This window comes from Ahaetulla prasina, chromosome 2 (assembly GCF_028640845.1).
Source record: "Ahaetulla prasina isolate Xishuangbanna chromosome 2, ASM2864084v1, whole genome shotgun sequence".
In the NCBI taxonomy this organism is placed as follows: Eukaryota; Metazoa; Chordata; class Lepidosauria; order Squamata; family Colubridae; genus Ahaetulla; species Ahaetulla prasina.
The window spans coordinates 199,455,115-199,468,925 of NC_080540.1; the positions used below are offsets into that span (position 1 = coordinate 199,455,115).

The 13,811-nt window shown below is 37.3% G+C and overlaps 1 protein-coding gene across 3 annotated transcripts in view; it reads left to right on the plus strand.

Moving 5' to 3' along the window:
• PAX5 (paired box 5) overlaps positions 1–13,811 on the plus strand; it is a 283,526-nt gene that overhangs the window by 92,617 nt on the left and 177,098 nt on the right. For all 3 annotated transcript variants that reach the window (XM_058172755.1, XM_058172757.1, XM_058172758.1), the window contains exon 6: positions 1,473–1,648. In XM_058172755.1, the coding sequence (XP_058028738.1) occupies positions 1,473–1,648 (176 nt within the window). The remainder of the gene's footprint in view (positions 1–1,472; positions 1,649–13,811) is intronic.

Consider the following 13,811-nt stretch of genomic DNA (forward strand, 5'->3'; position numbering starts at 1 on the left):
TATATTGCACTAAATCAGGGTCCTCAAACTATGGCCCCTGGACTGGCTATGTGCAATGAACGCTTGTGTTGCTTCAGAGAGTCTCCCCCTTCAGGGTCTTTTTGTGTGGGTGGGGTCTGCTTCAGCCTCCTGGTGCGGGGCTTTGGGCAAAGCCTGGAGGAAAGTGCTGGTGGTGGTGAAGAGCCGGAGGACCTTATTCCAGTGAGACTGCACCATGCCCTGGAACTGGCTGACCGTCTCAGCTGGCTGAGCCTCCAGGCACCGGTACCTGGCCTTGCACTCGTGCAGGTCTTCCCTCTGCTTGGCCTCTTTCTCGGTCAGATCCAACTTGAACTGAGCCAGCTGTTTTGCCAACTCTTTCTCGTGGTGGCTGCTTAGTTCCAACAACTGCTTCCTGTTGGGGCCCTAAGGAGCCCAGGCAGGCAGGGGAGGAGTGGGTAGGAGGGGAGGGATGAGTAGAGGCTGGCGAGGCGCCCCTCAATGTGAGTGACATCAAGTTGGTCATGGTCACCCCATCACATGACCACCTAGCCACACCCACCCAACCGGTTATTAAGCAGATCATATTAGTGGTCCATGGGATTTTAAATTATGAATTTAGTGGTCCCTGAGGTCTGAAAGGTTGGTGACCCCTGATATAAAGCATATGAGTGGAATGAGTGGAAAACTCATCAGCATTGTTTATTTTCATCACTTGATTGACACTTGAACCAAACCAAACATTATTTTGTCATAGAAATTAGAAAAGTCTCGCTCTAATGCAAATATTTAAAAAAGATGAATTTAATCTGTTTATTCCACCTTAGATGTAGGCAAATCTCTCTCCTCTCTCTTTTTTCAGGTTCAATCATTTTTTCAGATCAGTGGCCAGATACAATTTTTTTGGAGCTAAAGATCTACCAGTTTGCCTTCCACTCTTTAGAGATAACTTACCATTTCTTAAACTGAAGCAGCAGTTCTTCATTACTTTTGGAATGCAGATGGATACGTAGCAGAGAAGAAATATTTGCCATTGCCTGTATTTGTGTTAGTGTCCCAGGGGAAATTGAAGTTACTATTCAATGAGAGCTTTGTGTTGAATTTAAAGAGGCCTGTATTCTTTTAGAAGACTATATATAAACAACTTGATATTTCAGTATAATTTATAAGAAGAGATATTTTGTGATGTTTTTAATCACTTTTGACTACCATTATGCTTAATTAAATAATTTCTGCATCAATTACTCAGCAGCTGTATGATCTCTTAGACCATTTTGCCATAACTCTTTATGGATTAGTCTTATGAATATAAACACATAAATATAAAATTTACCAACACACACGGACAAACACACAGACACTCATAAAGCAAAGATGTTTTGGTAACCTTTAATTGTGTGATATCTTATATTTTTAACTTCAAATGAAACATATGCTTTAATTGCTGTAGTAATAGTTATCTGTCTCTGCATTTTTTCCCCTTTTTTGGAAAGGTATTCAGGAATCTCCTATACCAAATGGCCATTCGCTTCCGGGTCGAGACTTCCTTCGGAAACAAATGCGGGGAGATCTTTTCACTCAACAACAATTAGAAGTATTGGATCGAGTTTTTGAAAGACAGCATTATTCCGACATCTTTACGACAACTGAACCCATCAAACCAGAGCAGGTAATATTTAAATCTGAAGGAACTTTTCACCTTACCAGTTTCTTGGCGTCAATTATTTCATATTTGTCACTTACATTATTGTCTCTCACATGAGTTTTAATTGAATAATTTTAAAACTTGGAGAACCATATTTGAAAATAAATATTGTCAGCTTCAGTATTATCATATTCAATTTTTACTATTCATGAATTAATAATTGGACCCAAGAATTCCCATGAGCTCACAAAAAATGAAAGCTCCAACAAAATGCATGGTAAAAATAAATTAAATTAGAATAAAGGATTCCTACTGCAGAATATGAAGGGGGAGTACGTGAGTTAGCAGGACTTAAAAGAAAAACTATACAATCCAATGTTGATTTGTGTTTCACATATGTATTAAATAAACCAAGGCAACACACACTTAAGTCAGAGATGTTCAACTATTTTTGGGATAAGGCACTAGTTGGGATTTTGTTTGGTCCAGATTGTATATTTTGAAATTTAGACAATAAATTTGGCAAACAAAAACTAAATTTTTTCAATTTAGATTTACTGAATTCAGTAAAAATGACTACTTTTTGTTTATTTCAAATTTTGTCTATCTGTCAGATTTAAAATTACATCTTGGTGACCTTATCTAAGGATTGGGGGACGGGACGGGACATCAACCCTTTATATCAGGGGTCCCCAAACTTGGCAGCTTTACAACTTGTGGACTTCAACTCCCAGAATTCTCCAGCCAGCTATTCTGAAAGTTGAAGTCCACAAGTCATAAAGCTGCCAAGTTTGAAGACCTCTGCTTTATATAAACCCTTGTTTTTCCTTATTCTTGCACTGAACTTGAGACCATGATCCTAAATAAAATTAAGCATACATTGATATCTGTGACACAGATTTTTCTATACCTCTTCCTGCCGATCTTGGTTGTGCTCTGCCCATCTAACTACCTGCTCCCCTCTTCATGCTATAATATTGGATGAAAATTGTAAAATGAATGATAATATTATTATCATTAGAGGTTCTTCCAAACATAGAATACCTTCTAAGGTATCATGCATGTAGACATCTCTACTGTACAGAATTTTCAATATTTTTGTCCTGATCTTTGAATCGATTTTCTGTTCATTGTCATCTTTCACTATCTGAGGCTGGAATCTCTTTCTGAGTTTGAAGATATTTTGGAAGAATTTTCTTGTTTTTCTGCATCTATTTCCATCGTCATTGACTTTACAGATGCTGCAATATTGTTTGTGCTGTCTTCTAATAACTGTCTGAAATTCTTTGTCTTAGCTTGCATAAGTAGCAGTAGTATTTATTTATTCAATCAATCAATGATAAGCAAATTAAAAAGAGCAGTAACAAAATGAAGCAAATTAATATGGAGTATACTAAAAGACAAATCACATAATACTACATTCACATCTCTTTACCATATTAATATATTAACTAGCCAAGCCATGATAAATTCAAAAATGGAAAAAGTATAATATAGAGTAAATATTCCCTAGAAATGTATTAATTAAAAATAACTATCTAAAAGTGATATTAGAAATAAAAGTGAGGAGTTCTTAAACAAATTACTTCTTAGGCATTTTGTCTTATTTTCATTATGGCACTACAAAACGTGGCTAATGCACCGATAAATATTGGGTAGATATTTTTTATTTAGTTTTTATTGTTTTAAAACTTTTTTTTTAGTTTTAACTGTATATTTTTTCAAATGGCATCTGCCCAGAGTTATTGATTGAGATGGGCTGCTATAAAAATTGAACAAACAAACAAACAAACAATATTGGGTTTTCAGTCCTGGAAAAAATAATTCAGATCAAATATCTGATATCTGATATTATCGAAGAAATGGTGGAATAGAACTATTACAGAAAGGATGATAAAGGAGGGGACAAAATGAAATGTGAATGACAAAAATTAAAATAATGCCGAAGAAACAGTAGTGGACAACAGTACAGTTATCTCATGTTGAATTATCTTGCGTTGAGTTATCCTGTGGTGAATTGTCCTGTGGAGAGTTGTCCTGCGTTGCATTGGCTGGGGTGAGTCAGTGGGGGCAAATGAGGGGGCGGGAATGGGGCAATCAAGGCAAGCCAAGCCAGCTGCAGTGAGTTATCCTAGACCAGTCCAGGTTCTCTCCAACTGTTTCTTGGTGCTTGGGAGTTTTTTATATTCATCCTTAACAACTGCTGAAAATATCATTTTCCTGGTTCCTTGTTCAAAGAATTTTCTGAGGTTTAAGTCTTTAAAGCAATTCCAAATGTTCCCCTTGAAAATAGCGGTCATGTGTTCAAGACCATATAATGAAAACTGGAAACTTTATTCTTCCACTTTAGTTTGGCTGGGAGCTTGCACATGAGTAGTTTGTGATTGGGGTCATAATTAGCTCCTGGACACATCTTTGCAGTTATAATTGAGATCTTCCATCTCCTTGCACCAATAATATAGTAAATTTATATTTGTTGGACTCTGTCTTGTGATGACTATGTACGTAGGTCGACTTACGACTACAGTTGAGCCCAGAATTTATGTTGCTCAGTGAGAAATTTGTTAAGTGAAGTTTGCCCCATTTTATGACTTTTCCTGCTACATTTAAGTGAATCAGGGCAGTTGTTAAGTTAGTTGCTGTGAATGTTGTTAAGTGAATCTGGCTTCTCTGTTTTTGCTTGTCAGAAGGTTATTACATGATCCTGGGACACTGCAACCGTCATAAATATGAATCAGTTGTCAAGTACCTGAATGTAAGATACTGACCATGGGGATGCTGCAATGGTCTTAAGTGTGAAAAATGGTCATAATTCACTTTTTTCAAAGCTACTGTAACTTTGCATGGCCACTCACTGAGCTATTATAACTCGAGGACTTACCTGTATTGTTTTGATTGTTTGAAGACTGTGCTAATAGTTAAAAATCATTGCAATGGCAGAAAATAAGATATTCTCCTGCCTCATTAAAGTTGGTAAAACTGTGGGATAGTTTCCACAGCCTCTTCCCACACAGTATGAAATTATGCCTTTGCTACTGAAGTGGTCATCCAACTTCAACTTCTCCCTATATCTTTGGGGTCCGATATATTGTAAATGCCTGCTTTAGCTGGGCAGCTGGATGACCTTCATGCTTTGGGTGACCTTCTGGGTGTATATACTTTTGGTGTAAACTCCCATCATTCTTCACTCATCCATCTCAGGAACGGCCCCCTCCATGATGATATAGCATAGCAAGACTTGAGGCATTATTTATTCAATAAACATCAATAATGAGAAGTTCAGAACAGCCTTTCCAAAACCCAATTTGGATACCTGGCAGGCCATTACTTAAATGAGAATGCATAATAGATGGGAACCAGCTATCTGTAAACTCTTCTTTTGAAGTTAGTTTTTGAGCCAACCTCATTCTCTGCCAGGATCACTTTTCAGATTCTAGCAACAGCATTAGTTCTGCAACAGCTTTTGTGTGTGGCAACATTTGTGTTGCTGCTTATAAGAACTTTTATGAAATTCCTTTTTATATCCATGAAGACTGAAATTGGAACAAGAGTCTCACGCTGCTTAATAGTATTCCCAACATTTTTTAAAATAAAAATCAAACCTTGTTTTGAAAAGTCTTTAATAACTTTGTAGTCTTTCTAGTTTTGTATTATTATGATCAGTCACACAATCAACCTGATGTTTAGATTGGATTTGGCATTTTTGTCCACTTATCAAGTCCTTCCCAAAGAATGCTTAATAATAATTAATTAATTAATATTTAAATAATTTATAAATAATTATTATAATTATTATAAATAATTATTATTCTAATTAATTAATTAATTAATATTTAACTAATTAATAACCCACACCACATTTCTGACATCAATACAATTGAACGCATCCAGAAATATTTTACAAGAAGAGTTCTCCACTCCTCTGAAAACAACAAAATGCCTTATCCCACCAGACTTGAAATCCTAGACTTAGAAAACTTAGAACTCCATCGCCTTTGACAAGACCTAAGTTTAACTCATAGAATCAACTATTGTAATGTCCTTCCTGTTAAAGACTACTTCAGCTTCAATTGCAATAATACAAGAGATTAAATAGATTAAATAGATCTATTTAATAGATTAAAACTTAATGTTAACCGCTTTAATCTAGATTGCAGAAAAACAGAGTTATCAGTGCTTGGAACACATTACCTGACTCTGTGGTCTCTTCCCATAATCCCAAAAACTTTAACCAAAAACTTTCTACTATTGACCTCACCCCATTCCTAAAAGGATTATAAGGGGCGTGCATAAGAGCACAAACGTGCCTACCGTACCTGTCCTATTGTTTGCTTGTTTCTTCTTTTCTTTTTTCTTCTTATATATATATATGCTTATACTTCCTTATATTACCTCATATATATGTTTATATACTATATAATCTTTTTATGTAATGCTTATATATAATGTTGTGACAAAATAAATAAAATAAATAAATAAATAAATAAAATATTAAAAGTATAGTCGCAGGATATATGCTATTCCAAGTAAAGTTGCTTTTTGCAATTGACGGATGGAGATTTTGTCAATGCCGATCATGTTCAAATGGTGCTCCAATTGTTTTAGGATTGCACCCAAGGCACCTATTTACTATTGATATGCTTTCTTTCTTCTTATATTTTGTGATTTTCTCTAATCCTTTCTCTTCTGCTGCCTCCAAGTGTTGCAATCCAGGCATTTTTGTCTTTCTTATTAACAGTTATTGGAGTGTTGTGTGGCAGATGCTTATCTGTTTAAATTCTAAGGTCTCAGAACATGTTAGGGTCTTTATTTTCTATTACTTCATCTATTTTGTGATCCCACCAGTTCTTACTTGCAGGCAAAGCAGTTTCTTCAGCTTCTTTATAGAGGCAGCATCTGCTGTCTGTTGCTGTTTTCTCAATTCTGGCTTTATATGCATTTATTCTTAAGACTTGGTGTTGGGCAGCCAGAATTATCTCTTCTGTCTCTTTATTCAACTTTCCTGCTCCTTACCATTGCCAGGTATTTTTGTTATCCGCTTTGCCTGCTAATTTTTTTTTTTTTATGTACTGGACATGTAATACTTTGCCTTGCCATATCTCTTTTCTCTTCTTCATCCGACCTTCATTATTTTTATAAAGAACTCAAGGAATTAAACATACCTAATACTCCTCCCTCCTCCTATTTTCTTCACAACAACAACCCTGTGAGGTGGGTTGGGCTGAGAGAGAACAAAGGACCCAAGGTCACCCAGCTTGATTTCTTGGTTAAGCTGGGTCTTGAACTCATAGTTTTCTGGAGTTTTTATGAACTATATATACACAATCCTTTGTTGCTGTTTTTGTTGTTATGTTTGGTTGTATTGTCATTGTGATGTTTAGATGGAATTGCCACTTTTAGCCACCTATTGAGTCCTTCCCAAGGGATATAGACCTGGGTTGTTGTTTTTTTATGATATTAGAGGTATCATTGCAGGTTTTAAGCTCTTCTAAGTAAAATTGCCTTTTGTAATTGACTGATTTATTATTATGCCTTCAAGTCAGCATTGATGCCCAGCAACTGTCTGGAAAACTAGTATTCTTGGCAAGTTTTTTTGGAAGTGATTTTGCCATTCCATGCTTTCTAAGGCTGAGAGAGAGGGACTGGCCTGAAGTCTTTCAGCTGGCTTCATGCCCAAGGCAGGACTAGAACTCATGATCTCCCAGTTTCTACCTTGATGCCTTAACCACTATACCAATGAGGCTCTTATTTATATTTAAGAGCCCCATCAGCAGTTCAAGGGAATATTTTCATTTCATTTAATTAAATTTAACTGATGACCATGGCTGATGAGACTTCCATAAATTTATACTAAGATGTTTTTATTGAGATCAAAGTGCAAATATTATTCAAAATTATAGTATTCTGAAATTTAAAGGATTAAATGAATGCCCAGGAAAGGAATTGTTAACTGAAGTTTGCCTTACTTAAACATTTCCTTTTGTATAAATTTGAGATTCTTTTAAAATTTATACATTTCTCCAAATGTAAACAGTTTTGTTTATATTTTGCATATACTAATTAATAGACTGCTTCATAAAATTTAGATACTGAAATCAGTAATTAAAATGTTTATTCCTGTTCTGACTAAAAAATGAAAAATTAGATAATTTTTTGTAGTATTCAGATACAGATTACAATATTTTCATTCATTCAATCATTCATTCTTTCATTGTAACTGCCCAAAAACCTCTTATAGATATTAGGCATGTATCTTTTAGCAGGGGTTGTCTGAGGTTATATGAAAACTGCTCAAAAGCAGTAACCATATTTCCATATTCTGAGTTTAGCGTGCATATTGAAGACATAAAATTTAAGTGTAAAATTTCTAAACCCTAATCGTAATTCAGATTTTGTTTCCTTAGAGAAAATATTAAAATATTGTCACAAAGATATTAAACTAAAGAGATGTGTAGGAAATTACAAGGAGTAAAATGCTTTTATATGCTGTTAAGTGGAATTTATTTTGCTATTGATACTGACAAAATATAAACAAAATTCTAATAGATGTTTCTACTTTAAGATATTTTACTTTAAAAGTAAGTACTCAGATTTTTTTTTTATTTACATTTATATCCCGCCCTTCTCCGAAGACTCAGGGCGGCTTACAGTGTGTAAGGCAATAGTCTCATTCTATTTGTATATTTACAAAGTCAACTTATTGCCCCCCCCAACAATCTGGGTCCTCATTTTACCTACCTTATAAAGGATGGAAGGCTGAGTCAACCTTGGGCCTGGTGGGATTCGAGCCTGCAGTAATTGCAGGCAGCTGTGTTTTAAAAACAGGCTATCTTACAGCCTGAGCCACCACGGCCCAGGTTTATATTTTGGTTAATCTTCCAGTTCGTTATTGTATGCTATCATATGGGCATACAGTTATGTGGAAATAAATTCTCTAATGGTCTCCTTAGAGTTAAATAAATACATATACAGCATACTTGTAGAAATATTAGAATGGTTTGCTACACATTCCCATTATGTAATCCAGAATTGGTGTTCATAAGACAAAACAGATAAATATTTCATGACAAAAGAATATTACACAGATACAAGAGACACGACAACAAAAGGCTGAGTTGACTCAGCCTTCCATCCTTTATAAGGTAGGTAAAATGAGGACCCAGATTGTTGGGGGCAATTAAGTTGACTTCGTATATAATATACAAATGGATGAAGACTATTGCTTAACACATTGTAAGATGCCCTGAGTCTTCGGAGAAGGGCGGGATATAAATTCAAATTAAAAAAAATGGTTCCTCAAAAATTCCATTGTCTTATTTCAGAGGCAGACACATCCCAGATTTGAAGAGGAGTTAAAGAAATGAGATTTCAGAAGTAGGAACCATAGTTTTATCAAACTTGGCTGGATTTCATGATTTAACTTAATAGGAATAGATTATAATCTAGTGTGCTCCTTATATATGATAAATTTTCACATATTGACTGACTTTCTATTTACGTGGGAGTAAATTTTTTAAAAATATTTTCTCTATTTTGTATGGTATGTATCTTAGAATTATGTTACTAAAACTACCTGATGTTGTAAAACAAAAAATAAATAAACTACTTGTCCATTAGTCTGGATTTTAAAAATGCTTCAGCCTTTTTGCCTAGGTAATGGTTCCTATCTACCAAGGCCATTTTCCTTACTCTCTACAGACTCAGCTAAGCATTAGTCTGCAGTCTCCCCAATAATTTATGCCTTTTGATCTGTAGTAAGGATGAGGGGGACTTCCCTTTGGATTTAACAACTTTGGGAAGTCAGCGAGGCTGCAAACTTCCATAAGGATAATTGCATAATGAAACAGAAGACCTTAATCTACATCCTTTGGCTGTTGTGAAACTAAGGTCAGTGAAAAATTTTATATTCTATTTAGGAGGATTTTGCTAAAATTTTCTTTGCCCTTGGAAGAAAAATACCCATCTCTATAAGATGAAAAGTAACAGAAGAAAAAAAATAATACAGAAGACAATTTGGACAGTCATCCCTCAAGGCAAAAATTATCGTGATTACTCGATTGTTATATGTTGGAAACAGATATGTAATAATTCTATTTTGTAGCATAAATTCCAGTACTTATTTTTGTGTAATTCTTTGTCATTGTACTTTCTGTTGTAGAAAGGGAACAAGGGTTGTTTGAAGCCCTGAGGCAATGTATGTGTGAGAGAAACAGGAAGAAAAATGTTAGCAATGTGCTCAGGTACCAACCTTCCTATGCATTTTGAAGCAAAGCAGCTTGTATCTGGAATATACTTTCCTTCTTTCCTTCCTTTTCTGTGCGAATATTATGTAATGAAACTTCTTTATCTGTGATTGGCTATTGCTCAGTGTGCCTTACTCTGGACAGCGATGAGCCACCCATGTCACCATCTTGTATTAGCTTATTGATAGCTGTGGGACTCACCATGGACAGTAGAAACTTGGTAAATTCAAACACTGCTTGCTTTACTGTTCATCCAGACTCAGCAAGGTTTGATCATTTTAATACATGCATACTTGACTTTCCCTCTCTCTTTTGTAATGCTATTGTTATTATTAGTTGAAAAAAATACTTATAATACTTGAGATTGTCATTTGAACAAAGGGATGAAATACTGTTATGAAGAGCTGAGTTAACCTGGAAGGAGCAACTCTTATACAGGTTTTCTATGTGAAGGCTACCTTTCTGCTATTTCTTGAAAAGCACTGGATGTCACTGGATGAGATATTCCATAGATATGGATATCAGCTATTAGAATGCACATAGTTCACAACTACTGTGCAGTAGCCAAATTAAAATTCTTATTATATGCAATAAATATATCTGTTCATCATTTTTGGAATATCAAATATTCGTAAGTTACTTACAGTACATTTCTTTGTGTTGATTTTTGGGTTCACTAGTTGATATTTTCACTTTTGGAAAATTTTCTTGATTACTTTCCTCTGGAAAGAAGCCACTGGAAACATTCAGCATTTTATACAAATTGGGCTTATTTATAAATAGACAGGTGAAGAATAAGCGGAATCATAATTTGTTTACTTTGACAACAGCAACACATTCAGTACATCACACAAGAACTACATAGAGACGAATCTGATCTCCAAAGTGTGCAGAGCTCAAAGTCACACAATCCCTCTTGTTGTGTTTCTCCCAATTTGTCTACATTGAAATTTAATCTGTAGCCTCTGTTATATACAAAAACAAATTGTATAATTTTTAATCAGGAATGGGAGGGAAAAGAACATAACTTCTTTTAGGTCATTCTGAAATGTCCATTGGCCATTTAGACAGCGTTCTATCTAGACCCGTTCCAGTCCGGCTTTCGACCCGGATACAGCACGGAGACAGCTTTGGTCGCATTGGTGGATGATCTCTGGAGGGCCAGGGACAGGGGTTACTCCTCTGCCCTGGTCCTATTAGACCTCTCAGCGGCTTTTGATACCATCGACCATGGTATCTTGCTGCGCCGGTTGGGGGGATTGGGAGTGGGAGGCACCGTGTATCGGTGGTTCTCCTCCTATCTCTCCGACCGGTCGCAGACGGTGTTGACAGGGGGGCAGAGGTCGACCGCGAGGTGCCTCACTTGTGGGGTGCCGCAGGGGTCGATTCTCTCGCCCCTGCTGTTCAACATCTACATGAAGCCGTTGGGTGAGATCATCAGTGGCTTCGGGGTGAGATACCAGCAGTACGCTGATGACACCCAGCTGTACTTTTCCACCCCGGGCCACCCCAATGAAGTTGTTGAAGTGCTGTCCCGGTGCTTGGAAGCCGTACGGGTCTGGATGGGGAGAAACAGGCTCAAGCTTAATCCCTCCAAGACGGAGTGGCTGTGGATGCCGGCATCCCGATTCAGCCAGCTGCTGCCGCAGCTGACTGTTGGAGGCGAGTTATTGGCCCCAAAGGATAGGGTGCGCAACTTAGGTGTCCTCCTGGATGAACGGCTGTCGTTTGAAGATCATTTGACGGCCGTCTCCAGGAGGGCCTTCCACCAGGTTCGCCTGGTTCGCAGTTGCGCCTTCCTTGATTGGGATGCCTTGTGCACAGTCACTCATGCGCTCGTTACCTCTCGCTTGGATTATTTTAATGCTCTCTACATGGGGCTCCCCTTGAAGTGCACTCGGAGGCTTCAGTTAGTCCAGAATGCAGCTGCGCGGGTGATAGAGGAGCTGCGTAGCTCCCACGTAACACCGCCTCCAGCGCAGACTGCACTGGCTACCTGTGGCCTTTCGAGTGCACTTTAAGGTGTTGGTTACGACCTTTAAAGCGCTCCATGGCTTAGGGCCTGGGTACTTACGGGACCGCCTGCTGTTACCACATGCCTCCCACCGACCCGTACGCTCTCACAGAGAGGGACTTCTCAGGGTGCTGTCCGCCAAACACTGTCGGCTGGCGGCCCCAGGAAGGGCCTTCTCTGTGGGGCTCCTACACTCTGGAACGAGCTTCCCGGTTTACGCCAAATACCTGACCTTCGGACATTCCGTCGCGAACTGAAGACACATCTTTTCATTCGCGCGGGGCTGGCTTGAATTGAATTTTATTAATTTTAAATTTTTATTAATTAATTTAAATGGGGTTTTTAGTTTATGTTATATTTTAACTTCTCAGGCTAATTTTAAAATAAGTTTTTTAATTTGCATTTTAAATTGTATATTGTATTATCCGTTTTATTTTTGCCTGTACACCGCCCTGAGTCCTTCGGGAGAAGGGCGGTATAAAAATCAAATAAATAATAATAATAATAATAATAATAATAATAATAATAATAATAATAATAATAATAATAATGGGAAACAAGACTGGATCCAACAGTTAATTCCCAGATACCCTTTTGCATTTCAAGGATTTTTGGAACAGGGCAAAAAAGGGAAAAGTTTCCCCTAACCAGTTGTGTCTGACTCTAGGGGGCTGAGCACATCTCAGTTTCCTAGCTAAGGCAGCCAGCAATTCCAAAAACATTTTTGTGGTCATGTGGCCAGGGATGACTATAGCTGAGGCACACAGAACACTGTTACTTTCCCACTGAAGTGATACCTATTTATCTACTCACATTTGCATGCTTTCGAACTGATAGATGGGCAGGATCTGGGGCAAGTAATTACTTTTTTATACTAAGTATAATGGGAGCTCACCCCATCTCATGGTGTTCGGGTCTTGAACTTGGGCTGCCAACTGACAAGCTCAGTGTCTTTAACCACTAAGCCATTGATAAGTTAAAAGAAAAGTAGCAAATAAAATACCCATAGTTGGAAGAATAAGAAAAATATGTATGATGGGGGGTAAATCGGAACGGTTTGTTTTCAAGTTAAAAATGTCAGGATGGAGGGTATATACCATGTTTCCCCCAAAATAAGACCCTGTCTTATATTTTTTTTGAACCCTGAAATAAGCACTTGGCCTTATTTTTGGGGAGGTCTTATTATTTTGGGACACATGGAGCGAGACGGGGATCCTCTTGCCGTCTTACCCAGGGCTGAAATCCAGCAGGTTCTGACAGGTTCTGAAGAACCGGTAGTGGAAATTTTTAGTAGTTCAGAGAACTGGCAAATACCACCTCTGGCTGGCCCCAGAGTGGGGTGGGAATGGAAATTTTGGAGTATTCTTCCCCTGCCATGCCCACCAAGCCATGCCCACCATGCCACACCCACAGAACCAGTAGTAAATTTTTTTGGATTTCCTCACTGGTCTTATCTGATTTCCAGCTCTGTCTTCCTAACCCTAACCAAAGAAAATGGTGGGGACCAGCTGCACATATGTTTAAATATTTTTGGGGAGGGCTTGTTTTCGAGGGAGGGCTTATTTTTTGGGGAGGGCTTATTTTCAGGGAAACACTCTATACATATGAACACTTGCTTTTATTTATTATATCTGGAAGGCACTGATTCCAGATAGATATTTATATTTTGTTGGATGTTAATAGGTGAAAACCAAAACAATTAAAATATGTTAACCAGCTCATGAGTTCTGAATTTTGAAATTAAAATTCTCCTTCAGGAATTTTAGATTAAAATCTAAAATCTAAAATTTTGTGCATTCAGAATTAGAATATTGACTTGCAAAAGTTGAATCAGGTCTAATCAACTCTATATGTATTTAGGATGATCCCCCATGTTATTTGTTTTTATTTTTGAGAGATGAGCCTACAAATAACTTACAAGACCAAACCA